General features: G+C 44.4%; 2 protein-coding genes across 3 annotated transcripts in view; one reads left to right on the plus strand and one right to left on the minus strand.

Moving 5' to 3' along the window:
* The window catches only part of CRABP1 (cellular retinoic acid binding protein 1), a 658,055-nt gene that overhangs the window by 321,141 nt on the left and 315,715 nt on the right, over positions 1-21,199 (plus strand). The window lies entirely within an intron of this gene.
* TBC1D2B (TBC1 domain family member 2B) overlaps positions 1-21,199 on the minus strand; it is an 82,328-nt gene that overhangs the window by 26,069 nt on the left and 35,060 nt on the right. Inside the window, exons 4-6 of the mRNA XM_050799953.1 lie at positions 9,144-9,307; positions 3,858-4,096; positions 2,766-3,149 (exon numbers count right to left, since the gene is read on the minus strand). Coding sequence (XP_050655910.1) covers positions 2,766-3,149; positions 3,858-4,096; positions 9,144-9,307 — 787 coding nt within the window. The remainder of the gene's footprint in view (positions 1-2,765; positions 3,150-3,857; positions 4,097-9,143; positions 9,308-21,199) is intronic.

The raw sequence follows: 21,199 nt of genomic DNA on the forward strand, positions 1-21,199 counted from the left end.
AGCTGAAGGGCTATGAAGGAACGCACATCAGAACACCCACTTCTGTCAGTGCACTCCCTCTTTCTCCTTGGAGCCTTTCCAGTTCTCCCAGTGCCACTGCAGAGGAGACCTATATGAGGTGTGAACACCTTCTGCATTGCAGAGGGACCCCCAGCACTGGCAATAACAGAGCAGTGTCAGACAGCATGAGGTCATGGACCCAGGCAGGCCTCAATAGTCTCACCCGGAATCCACCTAACAACTACTTTGCCTCTTCATCAACTGTCACTACATCACCTCACGGTTGTGATATTCTGGGGTCACTCACAGGCTTAAGTTGTTAAAAATTGTTAAATTTGTTGAGAAATGTTGGAGGAAAAAAAACTTCATGGCTGATTCAAAACCACCCCACCCATTACGCTGCAGAAAGAAAAGAGGAGGGAATGTCCTGTTCTGATCAGTGTTGTATCCCGATCAGCTCCATCAGCTGCCTACAGAAGGAGCTACACAGTCGCGACAGCCACGAAGCATACTCTTCACACAACCCCGGCTTGCTCCCCCGGAAAACCTGCTCCACACGTCTTCCCCACTGCCGAGTGTCACGCACGCCCTGAAAACCTACCACTATAGTACTATTCTACACACTACAGAAATAGACACACTTGCAAAATAAAACCTTCACCCGTCTGCTGGGTGCCATGGCTCATGCCTGTAATCTCAGGAGGATCACTTGAGCTTCGGAGTTCAAGACCAGCCCGGGCAACACGGCGAAACTCTGTCTCTACTAAAAATATAAAAATTAGCTGGGTGTGGTGATGTACGCCTCTAGTCTCACCCAGCTACTCAGGAGGCTGAGGCCAGAGGATTTCTTGAGCCAGGGAGGTTAAGGCTGCAGTGAGCTGAAATTGCACTACTGCACTCCAGCCTGCAACAGAGCAAAACACTGTCTCAAAAAAAAAAACATAAAAATAAAAATTTCTGCTCTCATTAAGTAATCCCAAAATTTGTATTATTGATGGGTATATATTTAGGGTCATGTATATTCAATGTTGTGTACATTAAAAAACCCAACTTCCATTGGCAACGTTAACTGATACCTCTTATTTAAAAAACAAAAAAACAAAAAACAAAAAAACCCACAAAGGCTATTTTTTTCTTGCAACGGGGTCTCACTTTGTCATCCAGGCTGGAGTGCGGTGGTAGGATCTCAGCTCACTGCAGCCTTGCTCTGCTCTCTAGGGCTCAAGCAATCCTCCCACTTTAGCTTCTTGAGTAGTTGGGACTACAAGTACAAGCCACCATGCCTGGCCTTTTTTTTTTTTTTTTTTTTTTTTTTTTTTTTTTTTTTTTTTTTGTAGAGATGGGGTTTCACTATGTTGCCTACACTGGTCTCAAACTCCTGGGCTCAAGCAATGTGCCCACCTCAGTCACCCAAAGTGCTGCTATCACAGGCGTGAGCCATCATGCACCGCCAGCTTTTTTTTTTTTTAATAGTAGATATAAGGGTAAAGTATTGAGACCAGAGGTTTTATTGTTGTTTTGGATTTTCTCATTCATAAATCCTCTGGGCCTCATATATCCAATAGGTGTTATCAGTGAGAAGTGGTCACTCTGTGGACCATGTACATATTCCAGCCCTGCTGCCATGATTCCAGTGTTTTTACTTCTGTTTTGGAATTATCTTCAGGGTGCCCAGCATGCCCATCATTCCCTCACTCAATGCATTGGCAGTACCTGAAAGGTACTGCCAGGCATGAAGCAAATGCTCAGTAATAACCTGGACAGTAACAAACCTCGGACCTCCAAGGACAAGCTCCATCCGGAGCCAAACACCCTTGAAAACACATTATTTGCAAGATGAGGGTGGCCAGGTAAGGAATGCCTTGGGGCTGAGACTAGTAGCTACAGGCATGTTTGGGGTCTGCTGGGGTCAAACAGGCTATACTTGATGCCCCACGTCCTGGGGGCCACGTGTCCACCTAAAACCACTCCAACAAAGTCTCAAGAACTGGTGGCCGCAAGAATGTTATGATCCTCCCTGTGGCTTCCCCTCTGAAACAGGAGGCTTCTCTAGGGGCAAGAAGAGAAATGCAGGCTGCCCCCGCCTCTCACAAATGCTGTGTGTTCCTCCTACCACATCAGTTGGTCACCACCCCAGGCATGACTTGGAGGGTCACTTCCGTTCAGGAAATAGCCTCCCACCCTGAGGGCTCACCCAGAGAGGGACATGGGGAGGAAAGCTGTCCTTCCTACTAAGTGTCAGTACCCTCCCATCTTGGGTGTTGGGGGCACTGACTGTGAACAGGCCCTCTTCCTAGGCCTGCTTGGAAGCTGGAGTCCGCTTCCCCAGCTAATCCTATACTAGCTGTTAGGAACAATGCTCCCAAAGCAGGCATCCACTAGGTCCTGCAGCAAACTTTACAAATTAAGTTTGTGTGTGCTTTCATGTACACAAGAGGGGTAAGAAACAGCCTCTGTATGATACACGGGATAATGAAGTACTAAGGGTGGTATATATAGAAAGGTAAGTCTCAGTTGCTTGAAAGCAAGGGAGGGGAAGGATTTGAAACTGTTCCAAATAACAGCAAGAGTTTCCTTTTCCAAGGAAGCTCCACAGATGATTAATGATTATTTGATGGTAAGTCCTGTTACACTTGTGAAAAAAAAAAAAAAAAAAAAAGGTGTGTAGCTGTCCATCACACCAAATCAGCTCATGGAGGCCAGGCCTCTAGGGTGACATTGGTGGTCTCTCATGCCAATCACCAGAGCCCCTGCCCTGCTCTTACTTTGAGCCTGTCCAGTTCCAGCTGGTCCCTGGCAACAGGTGCGGCTGAAGGGGAGCTGGGCACCACAGTGGGAGGAGGCCCGCTGCCCTCGCCCTCGCTGAGCTTGATGATGACCTCATCCTTGGCTTGGATGGTCTCCATGAGCATCCCCAGCTGCTCGTTGAGCTCGCCCACTTTGCTCTTCAGCGTCCTCACTTCCTGCTGAAGGCTCTCCTTCTCCAGGTTGAACCTCTCCAGCTGGCTGGTAAGGCCCAGAATCTGATCATCCTTTTGGTGCAGAAGCTCGAGCGTGTCTTTTGGGACCCCCTCGCAGAGCCGGCTGCTTGTGAAATACTTGTCATACTGGGATGACCGGACTGTCTGCTGGAGCAGTCGAACAAGCTCCTGGGAGCCAAAAGGAGAATGGAGTGAAGGGTAAGGAGGGGAGGAAAAGCAGAAATTATGACAACATTACATAGAGCAATCGACAGAATTTGAGGAAATGTAGAAACTTTACTGGAAACATTTTAATACTGAACTTCCTCTTGAAGGATCTCAAAAATAGAGGAAAAAAATATTTATTCCATAAAGACTGTCTGTAGAGAACAGTAATAGGAAACAGGAAATAATGGACATGTGTACTGTAATTAGCAATGGTGTCCAGTAAATGTTCATGGGTATTAAAAAATCTGTGCTCTAAGAGTCACTGAACTACTGAACAATTAAATGTAATTCGATCTGATTAGCTCAGGAAACTGTTGTTGAATAGGATGCAGAAACTCTTTTTAACGACTGTTAAAGAACTCTGGGCTGAAACTGTGTTCGGGGAGATTCAACCTCAGGGGCAGGACTGGACGGTGGGTGCAGACAGCAACCTCCTCTGTCCTCCTTTGAGAGATCTTCACTCTCCTTGCAAATGCAAACACCTCTGAACCAATGATTACGCACAGCAGCCATGCCTAGATGATGGCCATGGCAATATGAAACCTCCAGAGGAAAAGCAACTTCTAGGAAATAAAGCTATTTCCAGACTCAGGGAAACATAAATTGGGCTTTATTCCTCCCATCCTTGGCCTGCTGATGTGGGGTAAGACAGAAACCAGAAGAAGTTACCTTCTGACTGCATAGGTCTTTCTTTAACCGTTCCAGCTCTTCCTGCTGGCTCTGGATCTGCAGTTGCATTTCGGAGCCCGGCTTCCTGATGCTGATGCTGCCACTGCCTGATGTGCCTTCACTTGAAGGGTCACCACTGCTGTGACGATTTTTGTATGACCCAATTATGTCTTTCAAAGGGCGCTTTCCTTTGTAGGGGTTACGTCCAAAATCAAAGGGGAATCCTGAGCCAGTTACTCCTACATAAAAATAAAACTTGTATTTTATTATTATTATTATTATTATTATCATTATTATTATTATTATTTTGAGACGGAGCCTCGTTCTGTTGCCCAGGCTAGAGTGCAGTGGCGCAATGTTGGCTCACCGTAAGCTCCGCCTCCCGGGTTCACACCATTCTCCTGCCTCAGCCTCCCGAGTAGCTGGGACTACAGGTGCCCGCCACCACGCCTGCATAATTTTTTGCATTTTCAGTAGAGATGGGGTTTCACTGTGTTAGCCAGGATGGTCTCGATCTCCTGACCTCGGATCTACCCGCCTTGGCCTCCCAAAGTGATGGAATTACAGGCGTGAGCCACCATGCCTGGCCAAAACTTGTATTTTAAACGCAAGCCACATCTTCCTTTTGGAAACTATAACAAAATAAAGCATCCTCACAAATCATCCTCCAGGGAGTCTGGCATTCACCACCTTGAGAACTACAGGAGATTGACGACTCTGCCCCACTGCATTCTAGATAGTAACCAACATGCTTCAACCAGAGATGATTGATTTCCCCCCATTGGATCCTTCCTTGGAAGACTCTATCACAGGATCATTTTTCATGGAAAACTAAGACATATTAAGCATCCTATTTTTGCTAATTTGTCCTTAGCAAAAAACCAAGAACACTCAAATGTATGTTGTTTTTTTTAAACGTACAAACATCGTTATGCTTTGAATGTGTCCCCCAAAGTTTATGTGTTAGAAATTTAATCCTCAATGTAACAGTATTGGGAAGTGGGGCCTAATAACAGGTGATTAGGTCATGAGGACTCTGCCCCTGTGAATGGATTAATGTTGTTATCACCAGGGTAGGTTAGTTATCACCAGAGCAGATTTGTAATAAAAACAAGTTTGGTACCCTGGCTCTCCCTCACTCTTGCCCTCTCTTGCTCTCTTTCTCTCTTGCCTTCCGCCAAGGGACTACACAGAACAAAGGCCCTCCCCAGATGCCAGTGCCATGCTTTTGGACTTCTAGTCCCAGAACCATGAGCCAAATAAATTTCTGTTCATTATAAATTACCTAGTCCGGCCGGGCGCGGTGGCTCACGCCTGTAATCCCAGCACTTTGGGAGGCCGAGGCGGGCGGATCACGAGGTCAGGATATCGAGACCATCCTGGCTAACACGGTGAAACCCCGTCTCTACTAAAAATGCAAAAAATTAGCCGGGCGAGGCGGCGGGCGCCTTTAGTCCCAGCTACTCTCGGAGGCTGAGGCAGGAGAATGGCGTGAACCCGGGAGGCGGAGCTTGCAGTGAGCCGAGATCGCGCCATTGCACTCCAGCCTGGGCGACTAAGCGAGACTCTGTCTCAAAAAAAAATAAAAAAATAAAAAATAAATTACCTAGTCTATGGTATTCTGTTATAACAGTAACAATATAAAACAAACTAAGACATGCATGTTTTAAAGCATGACTACATTCCCCTTCTTAAAAAATGGGTATTTGGGGTCGGGCATGGTGGCTCACATCTGTAATCCCAGCATTTTCGGAGGCCAAGGTGGGCAGATCATCTGAGGTTGGGCATTGGAGACCAGCCTGACCAACATGGAGAAACCTTGTCTCTACTAAAAATACAAAATTAGCTGGGCGTGGTGGTGCATGCCTGTAATCCCAATTACTCAGGAGGCTGAGGCAGGAGAATCACTTGAATCCGGGAGGCGGAGGTTGCAATGAGCCGAGATCAAGCCATTGCACTCTAGCCTGGGCAACAAGAGCGAATCTCTGTCTCAAAAAACAAAACAAACAAACAAAAACAAAAACGAGTATTCAGAAATACTGTCAGGCCAGGCACAGGGACATGTACCGGTGGTCCCAGCTATTGGAGGCTGAGGCAGGAGGGCAGCTTAGGCCCAGGAGTTCAAGGCCAGCCTGGGCAACACAGAGACTCCATCACTAAAAAAGAAAAAAAAAATACTATGGGATCTAAATAAATGTCAGTGTAGATACATTCAAATATATATATTCAAATTACAAAGAGGAGACACAAGGGAGTATATATTATGTAAGTGTGATTTATATAAAGTTAGAAAACAGGCAGAACCAACCTACACTGTTAGGAATCAGCACAGCGGTTCCCTGGGGCGGAGTAGTGACTGGAAAGGGCACGGGGATAGCAGCTGGCTCCTGGGGTGCTGGCATAGTTGTCTTTCTTAAAGTGAGTGCTGGTTACATGGATGTATTCACTTTGTGACAACTCACTGAGCTATATATTTCTGATTTGGGGACTTTCCTGTATGTTATACATCAATAAAAAGTTTACTTAAAGATTGGGGAAAATAAAGGAAGGGTAGTTCACTTTCTGTGAATAACATGGACAAGTTGGAGGGCTGATTCTTGGAGCTGTTTCAGGAAATACCCATGAAGAGTGTAAGATCAAAGTCTAGTGACATCTTTGTCTCTCCCTGTCTATCACATAAACTCCCCTCAAAGGGGATGAAGGGCTGGGCAGAGGGCTAAGAAGGCTGTCATCCGTCAAGAAAACACTCTCCATGGTGCAGGGAGTTTCTCCTCCTGTCCCGACTCACTAAGTGCTCCCGATTTCTCCTCCCCAGTCCTGCTCACATTCATACTTCCATTTCACCCTTAGTTTCTACTGGAAGTCACAGCCAACAGTACTTATTTTCAATAACCTAAATCCCCAGTTTTAATCTCTTTTCCTCCAGGTAGCATTATCAGCTCATACTGAGCCCCTCTCCTTGGCACTCCCACTGGCCTTGCCATGCATTAGGTAATTCAGCACATTCAGTGTGGCCACATTCTACACCATGTCATACTGGACCAGTGGGTTCTACACCAGGATCCTATGGAGCACAGGTAAGCTCCCTCTCACAGCAAATCATGACAGTCCTTTTCTAGGAGATGGAAAAAATATTTCCTTTCCTAAGTGCTTACTCTCCCAATAAAGGTTTCCTCAAATCCTGCACCCTATTCCTGCTGCCCCATGCTAGAATCAGGCATAAGGTGGAATTTCAAAATTATTTATTCTTATTTTATGTTTAAAACATCAACATTCTCTTAATGAATTAACAAATCTAGGACTGTGGCCAGGCACAGTGGCTCACACCTGTAATCCTTGTACTTTGGGAGACCAAGGTGGACAAATCACCTGAGGTCAGGAGTTCAAGGACAGCCTGGCCAACATGATGAAACACCATCTCTACTGAAAATACAAAAATTAGCCAGGCATTGTGGTGGGGGCCTGTAATCCCAGTTACTCAGGAGGCTGAGGCAGAATCTCTTGAACCTGGGAGGCAGAGGTTGCAATGGGCCAGGATCACATCACTGCACTCCACCCTGTGTGACAGAGTGAGACTCTGTCTCAATAAATTAAATAAATGCATAAATAAATCTAGGATTGTAAATGGTTGTTAAAAGCATCAGGCAAAAGGCTGACAGAGAATTTTATGAATGGATCAGGATGACAACCCTAAACTTTGATCAATCTTAACATCAAAAGAGAGAAACAGATGATGTGGCTTCAGATGTGATGCGAAAGGAAGCACGCAGCATCTCCCCACCAAAACATTCCTGTCGAATCAGAAGTCAACCCTGAATCTGGGCAGGCCTCTGGCCCTAACTACCAGTATACAGGAATTACATGGGACAGGAGCATGTTAAATGACCCCACAGAAATACAATCAGCAAACCCAGACGTGGGAGACTTCTCAGCACAAAGACCTGGTTTCTTCAACGAATGTGGCAAGGTAAGGGGAAGGAAAAAAAACCCCAGGGAGCTGTTTAGACTAAAAGAGACCTAAGAAGACATCAATTAAATACAACGTGTGGGTCTTGTTTGAATCCTCATTTGAACAAACCGGCTGTAAACAGACACTTAAGGAACAATTAAGAAATTAATAATATTAAGGATTTATTGTAACTGTAAATATAATAAAGAAGTTGGGGTGGCCGGGCACGGTGGCTCAAGCCTGTAATCCCAGCACTTTGGGAGGTGGAGACGGGCGGATCACGAGGTCAGGAGATCGAGACCTGGCTAACACGGTGAAACCCCGTCTCTACTAAAAAATACAAAAAAAAACTAGCCGGGCGAGGTGGCAGGCGCCTGTAGTCCCAGCTACTCTGGAGGCTGAGGCAGGAGGCATAAACCCGGGAGGCGGAGCTTGCAGTGAGCTGAAATCCGACCACCGCACTCCAGCCTGGGCGGCAGGGCGAGACTCTGTCTCAAAAAAAAAAAAAGTTGTGGTTGTAATTTTTTTTTTGAGACGGAGTCTCGGTCTGTCTCCCAGGCTGGAGTGCAGTGGTGCGACCTCGGCTCACTTCAAGCTCTGCTTCCCGGGTTCACGCCATTCTCCTGCCTCAGCCTCCCGAGTAGTTGGGACTACAGGCGTCCGCCACCACGCCCGGCTAAGTTTTTGTATTTTTAGTAGAGACAGGGTTTCACGGTGTCAGCCAGGATGGTCTCGATATCCTGACCTCGTGATCCGCCCACCTCAGCCTTCCAAAGTGCTGGGATTATGGGGAGCCACCATGCCTGGCCGGTTATAATTTTTTTAAAAGAGTCATTATCTCTTAGAGATACATACTAAAGCATTTGCAGATGCAATGAATTAATGCCTACAATAATAATCCAGCTGACAGTGGGTGCAGGGAGGAGCAAGAGCTTAGAGACAGAGAAGGAAGAAGAGAGACCATAGTTCACGTTGTAGAAGCTGGATGATGGGTACACCAGAATTCATGAGATTATATTCTCTTCTTTTGTGTACATTTCAAATGTCTATAAAGTTTTTTAAAATCAATATTTCCATAAAGAGGATCATGACTTCCAAGTGTGCTATCTCCCCCAAAAAATTGAGCCATTGGACTAGACAGTCATTTATTTCTTATAACATTTATTAAATAACTTTTTAAGCCTTTATGTTTTAAGTCCAACAAAGAGAATGCAAGCCCCCATTGGTCTTGGTCCTTATGCTTCTCAAAATACCTGCTAATAAAGTATCTCCCACATCACTGGTGGTTAACAGATAGCAGTACAGAGAATGACAGACAACAGGAAGTACGCTGATACCTTTGTTTCCTTCAGGGGTAAGCTTCTTCTTTTCTTCCTGTACTACGGACTCCTCTAGGTCCTTAGGGGTTGGGTCTAAAAGTTCCCACTCTTCATTGGTATAAAACACAGTCCTCCGACCATCATTATGTCCTCTCCCAGGACGGAAAGAAGACATCGAATTTCTATTGGGAAAAACAATATGTGTTATTAACAAAAACAAAAGTAAAACAAAATGTAACCGCACATATATAGGATTGGCAAAAATTAAGATATCTGATGATATCAAATGTTGGTGAGGATAGAAAAATGGGGATTCCCTTTTTTTTTTTTTTTTTTTTTTTGAGATGGAGTCTCCCTCTGTCACCCAGGCTGGAGTACAGTGGTATAGTCTTGGCTCACTGCAACCTCTGCCTCCTGGATTCAAGCAATTCTCCTGCCTCTGCCTCCCTGAGTAGCTGGGATTACAGGCATGCACCACCGCGCCCAGCTAATTTTTTTTTGTTTGTTTAGTAGAGACAAGGTTTCACCATATTGGCCAGGCTGGTCTCGAACTCTTGAACTCAGGTGATCTGCCCACCTCGGCCTCCCAAAGTGCTGGGATTACAGGCATGAGCCACCTCACCCAACCGAAATGGGAATTCTCATACACTGCTGGTGGGATTATAAATTGATACTATTACCATGCAGAAGAACACAGCAAGGTACTGTTAAGTTGAAGAGGTGCCTACCCCTAACATCCAGTATTTGCTAAAAGAAATTCTTACATATGTGCACAAGGAGACACAAACAAAAACATTCACTGCAGCACTGTTCATATTACAAAAATAATAAAAAGGTACAACAACCTAAACATTCATGAACAGGAGAATAAACTGTGGCATATTCATATAGTCAAGTACTACAGCACTTAAAATTAATTCATTCATCCAGCAATTATTGTTTGAGCCTACAACATGCCAGGCACTATTCTAGATGCTTGGAATATCCCAGTGAACAAAACATAGCAAGATTCTTATTCTTGTGGAATGTACATTTCAGCCAAAGCTATATGTATCATAGGGATAAACATTTTTTAAACACTGAATGAAAAAGAAAATGGAAGAATTATAGGTATAGCATGATACTGTTTTATATCTTCAGATTATACTATTAATAGAGACTACTTATGGATACATATATATGTAGTAAAACTATTTTTTAAAATCCACACACAAATTACAATTATCAAATACAGAATATTGGCAACCTCTGTAAAGGTAAAGAACGGGATCAAGAAGACAGCATTTAGCCCAGTGCCGTGGCTAATGCCTGTAATCCCATTACTTTGGGAGACCAAGGCGGGCATATCACCTGAGGTCAGGAGTTCAAGACCAGCCTGGCCAACATGGCGAAACTCTGTCTCTACTAAAAATACAAAAATTAGCTGGGTGTGGTGGCGCACACCTGTAGTCCCGGCTACTCAGGAGGCTGAGGCACAAGAATCACTTGAACCTGGGAGGCGAAGGTTACAGTGAGCTGAGATTGCACCACTGTACTCCAGTCTGGGCAACAGAGCAAGATTCTGTCTCCAAAAAAAAAAAAAAAAAGAGAGAGAGAGAGGATCTTAGTAATGTTCTGTTTTTAAAAATGCAGTAGAAATATGACAAAACTCTAAAAATGAGTCATGGCTATCTGAGTAATCAATATACTTGCCTGTGTGCTAAAAATATTTCATTAAAAGTTTTAAAAAGTAGGTTGAGATTTCTGCTTCCAGTGAAGATGGAATAACAAGGACTAGATTTACCCTCCCTGGTGAAAACTAAAGAACTGAAAAAAAAAATTAAAAATATAGGAAACCACAGTTTTCAGACACTGGCCATCAGGCAGCACAGGACAGTGATCCTGAGAGAGGGAAAGCCAATGAGGTAAGCTCACCTTACTGCCTGGAGACAGTTTCCAGGCCAGGGTGCAGGCAGGGGACACCCAGGAGGAGCCCAGCATCTCTCTGAGCTGAGAAGATAGAGTGGAGACTCTCAAGGCAGTTGCAGCTCATAGAGCAGAGTACTAGAGAGAAGACAGCTGCACAGAGGGAGTGTCGCGGAGATCTTAGATGGTCCCCCAAGTCTTCAACTGAGTACTGATTGCGGCTTCGATGTAAGAAAGCTATCTGAGGACAGGGAGAGAACCAGCTGAGAGAAGCAAAGGAAACCATCCTTGAGGCTCACACAGGAAAACCTCATAATTCACAGTGCATCAGAAAGAGTACTGAGAAAGGCTACCAATGGTATTCCTAAAGCCTGTGCTCATCCTACCAAGCAAAGCTTAAAAGCAAACTTCAAAAGGATCAAACTGTTTCAGAGTCATTTAATACATCCAAGAACAAAGCTCAAGAATATCTGGAGCACTACAAAAAAAAATCCAGCACACAGAAAGGTAAAATTCACAATATCTGGTATCCAATTTTAAAAATGACTAGGCATGCATGAAGTGGGAAGTACAAGTCATAATGAGGAAAAAAATCAATCAACAGAAACAGACCAGAAACTACAAATGATAAAATTAGCAGACAGGGACTTTAAAAGTTATAACTGTATTCTTTATGTTCTAGAAGCTAGAAAAAAAGAATAAACATCTTAGAGACATAGAAAATTAAAACAAAAAAAAGATTTAAATCAAATCTCCAAAAATAAAACTACAATGCCTACGATGAAAAACATGCCAAATGGGAACAAGAGTAGACTAGGCATTGTGGAAGGAAAGACTAGAAAATTTGATGACCCTGCAATAGGAATGACCTAAAATGAAACAGAAATATGACCTAAAATGAAACAGAAAAATGACAAATGAAACAAAGAAGGATAGATGGACCAATGAGCTGGTCACTGAAGGAGACGAGAAGGGGAGGAGATGGAATAAAAGTATGTGAAGAAATAATGACCAAAATTTTTTCTAAATCTGATGTAAACTATCAATCCACAGATAGAAGCAGCTCAATAAACTTCAAGCACAAAAATCATGAAGAAAACTGTATCAAGGCATATCATAATCAAATTGCCTAATACAAATAATGTTTAAAGTTTTAAGTATAACCCTAATTTGCAAAAGAAATAAAGGAACAGTCAAATTTTTATAGTTAAACTGTCAAAAGGTAAGAGGCATGTGTTCATTATGAAGAGGCATCTTAATTCATTTGAGCAGTTGGTAAGTGAGGAGAGGACATGCTCCCATGAACCACCTTACTTATATGCACACACACATAAATGCTTATATTCTCTTACTTAATAGATCCATACTTATCCCTAAAGCAATAAAAGGAATGAAATATGAAACCACCAAACAATATAGGTGAGTCTCCAAAACATTATATTAAGTGAAAGAAGAAACACAGGAGACTACACAGAGTATGATTCCATTTATATAAAAATTTTTAAAAGTCAAAGCTATAGTGACAGAAAGCTGATCAGAGGTTGCCCAGGGCTGGGTATTAAGGGAAGGGATCAACTGCAAAGGACCGTGAAGGAATTTTTAAAGGTATAGAGATGTTCTATTTTTCTTTATCATGGAGGTATTTACATTGCTGTGTATAATTTCTTAAATTCATCAGCCTATTCACCTAAAATAGTTATTGGAGGTAAATTATAACTCAACAAAGTTATTAAAATAAACATGCAAATAAATAAGGAAGAGGAAGAAATGTATCATTTGCTGTTTTCTGAGGTGGATTAAGGGCAAGGGGGGGAAAGACAGCTTTATCTCTAGTTTGAATCAGACAGATGATATTCTCATTCAAACAGTCATTTCTCAATGTGTTTTTTAAAGAATATCTTTTTTCCTTTTACTTGTATTTTAAACATTCAGAAGAATACAGAGAAATTATATAGCACACTTAAATTCTCATCATGTTATCACAGCTTATGGATGCATGGCCTTTGGCTAACTGCTTTAACAAAGAGTCATCAGGAACCAGCAATGATGCCTGTTTAGAACTGACACTCCCTTTCTCATAGTTTATTTACTTAGGACCAAGAGGGAGCTGGTAAACAACATACAGCATCTTGCACATGCTATTTATTTCCTGTCTCTTCTAGAGCCTGGCATTGTGCCACACATCTTCACGGACAACTGCATAGAAGGATTCTAGTCAATTCCCCATGGTAACCCAATGAGCAAGATACTGTATAAAGTCTGATTTTATAAAAATTATAAAATTGTAGAGAAAACCATTTCTAAATAGCTGCTCAAAAAGAAAACTCTCACAAATGCTGGCTATACTTCTGTTCATTTTTTTGACATGACTGGTTCATCACTTCACAGAGCACTGGCACCGCTGGACCCACCGCACCATGACGTTTCAGTGGCCCTGCCTATGGCAAGGATCCCACGGGAGCCTTCTCTCAGGTGGCATGTGATTACCACCACTGTCAATTTTAGGAGTTAAATTCTCCTTGCCATTTGCCCTAGCCGTCAAACTGTGCTCCTCAGCTCTGGTTCCTAAAGGGTGAATGCAGGAAAGAGAAATAAGAGCAGGAACACCCCCACAGGGCCTGGGGAGAGAGAACAGTAATTTCAATGACTTAGAACTGCCACACACCCTCCTTCCTCCCACAGCGGTTTTGGGTTTCCAGCCTGTCGCAAGCCTGAGTTGTACACTGCTGTGCTCTCACCTGCAGCTGAGGGACAGCCTTGCTGGAGGTGTGGTGCTACTTGTCAAGTCCTCGGTAACAGAGAAATGGAATCAGGCTCAAAGTGAAAGCCTCTTGAAGCTGAAACAATATACAGCCAATTCCTGTTTTTGCTCTTATGTGGGGAAACTCAATTCTGGGACTGTGCAACAAGGGGGTCATTACAGTGCAGACTTCTCACACACTCACCCTATCCGCTCTGGCCTGCAGAGGCCTCAGGGGCAACCACGTGTCCTGCCTGTGCACGCCATGTGGAGTTCACAGCTGGTTTAAATGGAGGGTTTTTAACTGCTGTTAGAGGCTGTTCTATGGCAGTATTTGCTGTTTAAAGACCCCAGCCTCATTTGACAGATCTTTGAGAGGCCTTCTGTGTTCCCCCAGGCATCGTGCCGGGTACCCACCTATAAACACTCAGCTGCTCTGATCTGAAATAGAAAGTGAGGCACCATCAAGCAGCAAAACAGCACCTTGTTAGGGGCAGTGGTCAGCCTGAGCTTTTTAAAACAAACGCCAGCAATCAGTATCATTGTTAAGAAAACCTCTTTCCAGGTGGAAGTCTGCACAGTTTAAAATGTCCAACTAAAACAGTAATAACTTGTTCCACATTTGTTTGAATTCTGATAACCAGCTAGAATTTACAAGTTGACAGAATTATTGGGAAATGTTCCATCAAATTTCTTCCGAGTTAACCCCTCCACAAACCACCTGCATAGCCAGGTTTCAGGCCACACCACAACCTCTTCAGCAGGGGGACAACACTGCTGAGGCAGAGGTTTGCACTTGCCAAGACTTTGTGCACAGGAGGGAGGCAGGCTACCACTCTCTTTATGCACAGGAGGGAGGCAGGCTTCCAGCTCCCTCCCTCCCTCCCTCCAGACTACAGGCCCTGTTAAGGGAAACGAAGGTGGGGGGTGCAGGGAGGAGGTCAATGAAGGCGGGGGGCGCAGGGAGGAGGTCGTGTAGAGAGGTTTCCTCTGACTGGCAACAGCCCTCTCAACAAAGCTGACTCAGTATTTCCTCCTCTGCAAATTAATTCCTCAAATATGTTCTCACAAGGGCACAGAGACATATGTACAAGAATATCAGAACAATGCTATTTGAAATGACAGAAAAGTAGAAACAAGCAGATGTCCATGGCTAGCAAACTGCTTAAATAAATTAGGGCACATTCCTATAACTGAATTCTGTCAGAACAAGAGCTCTAGTAAGGGTAATAAGTTTGGACATTCCAATAAGTGCCTATATAATGTGTCAGCTCAAAGGGGCATGGCAGGTAGCCCTACACTCCCTACCACTGCTGACCCCTCCTGACCCACCTGCTGGTGAGAGCACAGCTCTGGTGCAAGTGGGCCTCATGACATGGTAAATACAGAGAAGCCATGTCTGAGGGAAGACTTAGCATTCTAAGTCACTGAGGTAGCTATGCACTGACATAGTGGATACTGTACGATCCCTCTGTGTAAGTCACATACACACAGAGCAAAGTTCAGGGTGCAGACGTAAGTACCTTTAGTTCTAGCGGTGACTTCTGAACTTTTAAGTCCTTTTAAGTCCTGAGAAGTGGACTTAAAAGGACTTTCACTTTTAACTGTGTACCCCTCAGCAATGACTGATTTTTCTTTTTATACGCATGCATGCTTATTGCAATGGTACAAACACACAACTAAGAAGGCAGGCCAAACGGGGAAGCTGTCAGGTGGCAGGCCTGCAAGTCAGGTCACTTGCTATGGTTTGAATGTCTCCTCCAAAATTCATGTTGAAATCTAATTGTCATTGTGATGGTATTAAGAGGTAGGACCATTAAGAGGTGATTAGGCCATGAAGGCTCAGTCTTCACAAATGGATCAACACCGTTATCTGGGGAGTGAGCCTAGATTCAACTACAGAAGAGGAGACGGCAATGTGGTCAGGGAAGCAGAGATTTAGACCAAGGCAGCCATAGGCCAAGGAACGCCAGCAGCCATCAGAAGCTGCAAGAGGCCAGGAACTAACTCTGCCCTGGAGCCTCTGAAGAAAGCAGTCCTGCCAACACCTTAACTCAGGCCTAGTGAAGCTGATTTTGAATTTCTGGCCTCCCAAACGATCAAAGAATAAATATGTGTTGTTTTAAGCCACCAATTTTATGGTCACTTGCTATAGTAGCCAGAGTAAATTAATGCAATTACTCTCCAATAAGCTATCGCCCTTCAAACCAAGGACTTTGATAGGTTGTTTTCTGTTGTGGTCCAGGCTTCAGCTGACATTCAAGTTTGGAGCATTAATGTCCAAAGTCAGAACATATTTACTTCTGATATGATGTCTTTTTGTCCTGAGGACCTGGAAAGGTGTCATCAGAAAGACCCTTCCCAAAATACTCTAGACATTTACCTGGACAGATGAGTACATCACCCTTCCAATTCTAAGACATCAGAGCAAACACCTAATAAACATGCACAGCCTCAAAGAAACCAAACATCTAAGAAACAATATTCTTACTGTAGAATTTACAGACAAGTATAGTTCCACAGGTTCCCTATTGCCCAAAGGGTGGACACCCCTACTCCTTCACCCTGGGAGTCCCTGGCCTCCTCAGCCCTTCTTCTGTCCTCACCCCCTTAGCACCCTACGCACCTGGCACCAGAACCCATGCCACTCGTGAGACACACCCTGTTCTGACTTCCTTGCCTCTGCATGGGTGTCCTTGCACTTGCATTTCCCTTTGGACAGTCCCTCTCCATCTCTCAAGCCCTTTAAGCCAAAACTCATCTTCACAGCAAAACCATCACCAGCCTCTCCCACAACCCACACTGCAAAGAATAAGCACTTCTTCCTGATGCACCCAGGTAGGCTGTGACATGCTGGGTTCAGCCTTGAACTGCACCCTACAGCCCCTGTGGCAGAGGACTCACAGTCTCACTCCCCCAGGAGCGTGTGAATGGATCAAGACAAAGAGGACTGCTGGGACACAACTGCTAAGCACAACTTCATGCTCCTGGGAGTTATCAGAGAAGACCAGGTGCCACTGCGCCACTGCAGAAACACACACACCCCAGCCAACTTCCCACAACTGCTAAAACTCCATGGGCCCAAGAGCAAGTCGCCTTCCTTCCTGTTTCCTTCTCCAGAAGGCCTGGCTTTAAAAATGTCTGTGTGAGGCAGCAGCATGGTGACTACATGCCTTGTCTTTCTTGGTAGACATAGCTGTGCCTTCCAGTGAGGAAAATCACAAGTACCACATTACAGCTCCGGGACAGGAACAACTTCCCCTAATTCACCAAACATCTGGGTGCCTGCTTTGGGCTGCGCTGGGCCCTCTGCTGAGAACTGGGGCTGAAGAGAGGAGTCACTGTCACGACTTTACAGTCCTAGACACTAAAACCATAATATATTCTTGGGAACTCCCGCCATGCTCACAAATAACTCTTTCTACCAGGCCTGAGGGAGCCAAGAGAGAAGCAAAAACAAAGGATCAGAGCAGGGCCAACTACAGAGCCCGCAGAAGACCTATGGGAGGCAGGCCTGGAAGGATGAGCACACCTTCCCGGCCAGCTCAGCCCTCACACCTGCACTAAGAAAGGCACCTGACTGAAGGAAGTGGAGACTCACTTCACCCACTGGTTCAAAAGAGTCAGGTTAACGACAGTGGCAGCAATGCCAGCAGGCCTGGGTTGTGTAGCCACCATTTACTGAGCACTTACAATGACACTGTGCTAAGCAGTTCTTATTTATAACCTTAACACTCCCACCCATCCAGTAGAGGAGAGGCTTACTACTTCTCACACACACACACACGCGCACACACACGTGTGTGCATGCAATTTACTAATGGAGAAAATAAAGCTCAGAGAAGTTAAGTCACTAGCTCAACATCACACACCCAATAAGTAGCAGGACTGGGATTCCAAAACCTGGGCTGACAGAAATATCTACAATGTGACCCCACTCTTGAACAGAACTAGAGCTGGACCCCAGGAGCCAGAGGTCCACATCAGGCCCTGCCTAGCACCCAAAGATGGGCACACAGTCCAGGCCACAAAGCCACAGAACTTTGCTGACTGCTGTCAGCGCTGCTGCAGCCTAAGCACACCTCCTACGTACACTGAAAATACATGCTCAACCACTACACAGGCTCCCGATGCACGCTCACACGTGCTTGTGCATTCCTACCCCTGAGCATGCACATACACACATGGACTGGCCAGAATTTCAGCAGAGACCTAGTGCCTTCACCTGGTGTGATTTGGACTATTGATAAGTTAAATGAAAAATGTGGTTAAAGCAGGAATCCATATAAAAGGAACTTAAAACACACACAAGCACCTGTAAAGGTGTATGTAAATGTGCACTCATCTGCCAGTCTACTGATACACGCCAGCCAAAGCCTCTTCTTGGAATCTGGGGATACTGGGCGTGGTGACACACGCCTGAAGTTCTAGCTACTTGCGGGGGCTGAGGTGTGAGGATTACTTGAGCCCAGAAGTTCAAGAGTTCAGTAAGCCAAGATCGTGCCACTACACTCCAGCCTGGGTGACAAAGTAGAGACCCTGTTTCAAAAAATGAAAAAAGAAAAGAAAAGGGAAAGGAAAGGAGAGGAGAGGGGAGAGGGGAGAGAGGAGAAAGGAGTAAAAGAAAAAGGAGAAAAAGGAGAAAGGAGAAAGGAAAAGAAAGGAAAGGAGGGAAGGAAGGGGAGAAAGAAAGTGAGAGAGAGAGAAAGAAAAAGAGAGAAAGAGAAAGAAAAGAAAAGAAAGAAAAAGAAAGAAAAGGAAGGAAGGAAGAGAGAGAGAAAAAAAGAGAAAAAAAGAAAAGAGAAAAGAAAAGAAAAAAGAACAGAACAGAACAGAAAAGAGGGAGGGAGGCAGAAATCAATCTGGGGATACTAACTGCAGTTCTCTGTTATCTTTCTTGGGCAAATCACATCCATTAAGACATCAGCTAATTTTTCCAGTTTTGTTTTGTTTCTTATTAAAAAGTGGAACAAGGCCTAACAGTTGTGAAACAATCTAAGCATAAAATCTTACAGGCTTTCAAGTTTTTTTTCTGATTTTTCACAATCATGTCACCCACATTCTCATGGCAATTTTTTTAGTGACTCTCCTTTATCAAAGTTTCCCTAAGCATTCAACTTATTTTTCCTAGAAACAACAATTCCTTTTTATATTTCATCGGTTTAATAAATATCCCATTAAATTACATAATTACAATAATAAGTACAATGGGCATTAACCAGTGAGGAACAAACCCAGCTGATTATTGGTAGGTCTGTAGCTCAGCTGGGGGCAGCAGGGACACAGGTGCCCTGAAGTGGCCCATTTGGTCTCATGCAGTCAGTGAGGACCATGGCTCTACTGAGGAAACTTAAAATGTCAGTTCATCAGGGGAGCTAGTTAAGAGAGTTTCAACTATACTGATAAATAGAATAAAATAATAAATAAACCTTCATTTATCTTTTAAGCCTTGACTATAATGTTGACAGCATTTTGAGTGCATTAAAAAATACAATTTTTGAGCCATTCATTTATAATACAGGAATCTATTTTAGGGTCATTAAAGTCTGTCTATGCACTTAAGGCATTTTATTTAAAACTTCATAAAGCATGCCATAAGCAAAAACAAACAAAAGAAAAACAAAAAACCATGAACACTTAAGATTCATATGCCAGTCAATAAGCATTATTGTCTACAGAAAGTGGTCCCAAAAACCTCTGTGAAGAAAGGCTTTGTCATGAGCTGTGCCTCCACCAGCAACAGCAACAACTAACCCTTGACTATTACTTCCTAAGTGCCAGGCACTGTTTTAAGCAGTGTACACATATGAACTCATCATCATGCTATCAATCTCATGATGTACGATTATTATCTTCATATTACAAGTGAGAAACGGAGGCATAGAATATTAAGTAATTTGCCCAAGTTATCCAGCTACTACGTGGCATAGCTGGGAGTTGAACTCACACAGCCTGGTTCTTAATCACTGTGTTACACGGCAAAGGCAGAGCTGATAGAAGATAACTCCTAGTCATGTTTCACCCTGAATGTGATCTGTCAGCTGTGACAGGCAGAAGTGACAGGCATTCACTTTCCAGGCAGGAGGCACTCAATCATCATCCATGTTCCTATGCTCAAGGACATGGAAAGCACCCAGCATTACAGGTCTGTTTCCACCTCATTCCATTATCTCACTTTGAGGGCAGATGACACACCTCTGGCAAACCAATAGTCCCCCAAATGTAATCTTATGATGAAAGGGGGAAGGAGCACTGGGTCCCCAATCAGGAGACCTGGGTGTGTGTTTCAGCTCTGCCACACACTTGCTATGTGATCTTGAGCAAGTTACTTTACCTCTCTAAGCCTCAATCTTTTAACATGTGGAATGAAGGGAAGCTCTCAGAGGTTTTCTGACACTTTTAGGAGCACAGATCCCTTTCTTTACTGAGAAGCCCGATACTTTGAAACAGAGGAAACCAGTGGTTCTCTAGTTGCAGGTACCCAGGGAAGGCAGCCCCACTGTGTCTCCCGGCTGATCCCTCCCCATCCCCTGGATGCTGGGAGATGACTGGGACTTAATTAGATGGCACAGGGCAGACAGGCACATGGTGAGCAGAAGTCCTGGGATGAAGAGGAAGGCACAGAATGGGCAGAACAGAGGCTCACGAAGTGCTAATACTGGGAAGCAGCTGCCCAAGGAAGAGACTAAAGTCGTATCATTGAGAACCTCAAATATCAGACCAAAGAGTCTGAAGCTGCACTTGCAGGCTGAGGTCTATCAGCAATGCTTCTGATGTAGGGAGATGACATGATCAGAGCTGTCTGAAGACAGAAAACAGCAGAAAGCAGATGGATGGGAGCAGAGCAGGACCAAGAAGGTGGGACTGCAGCCATGAGCCAGGATGAGGAAGGAAGGCAGCGCCCACTACAGTGACCACCCTCACAAGTGCTGGTCTTCTGAGGTCTGAGTATCCCTGACATTGAGCTCCAATATAACCTGTATATATCCTATATATCCTACTCAGCTTCAATTTATGGCTTAAAAACTAAAAACACACAGAGAATAACTTTATCATACTGAATTCAACCATTAACATACAAAAAAGAAAGCAGTTATAGCAAAGAGGCCACTTTTTAAAACAGTGTGTCCTTGGATGGTAGCTTCTAAGAACACCCCAGCCCCACCCTGAAAAACCAGTGGGACTCATTATGGAGCTCAGCTGGCCAACTGCACGGTGACCGCTGGCCCGGGCTCTACGGGACAGCAAGAGAGAACGGCCAACTGCACAGTGACCGCTGGCCCTGGCTCTACAGGACAGCAAGAGAACGGCCAACTGCACAGTGACCGCTGGCCCTGGCTCTACGGGACAGCAAGAGAACGGCCAACTGCACGGTGACCGCTGGCCCAGGCTCTACGGGACAGCAAGAGAGAACGGCCAACTGCACGGT

Source organism: Macaca thibetana, chromosome 7 (assembly GCF_024542745.1).
Source record: "Macaca thibetana thibetana isolate TM-01 chromosome 7, ASM2454274v1, whole genome shotgun sequence".
Classification (NCBI taxonomy): domain Eukaryota; kingdom Metazoa; phylum Chordata; class Mammalia; order Primates; family Cercopithecidae; genus Macaca; species Macaca thibetana.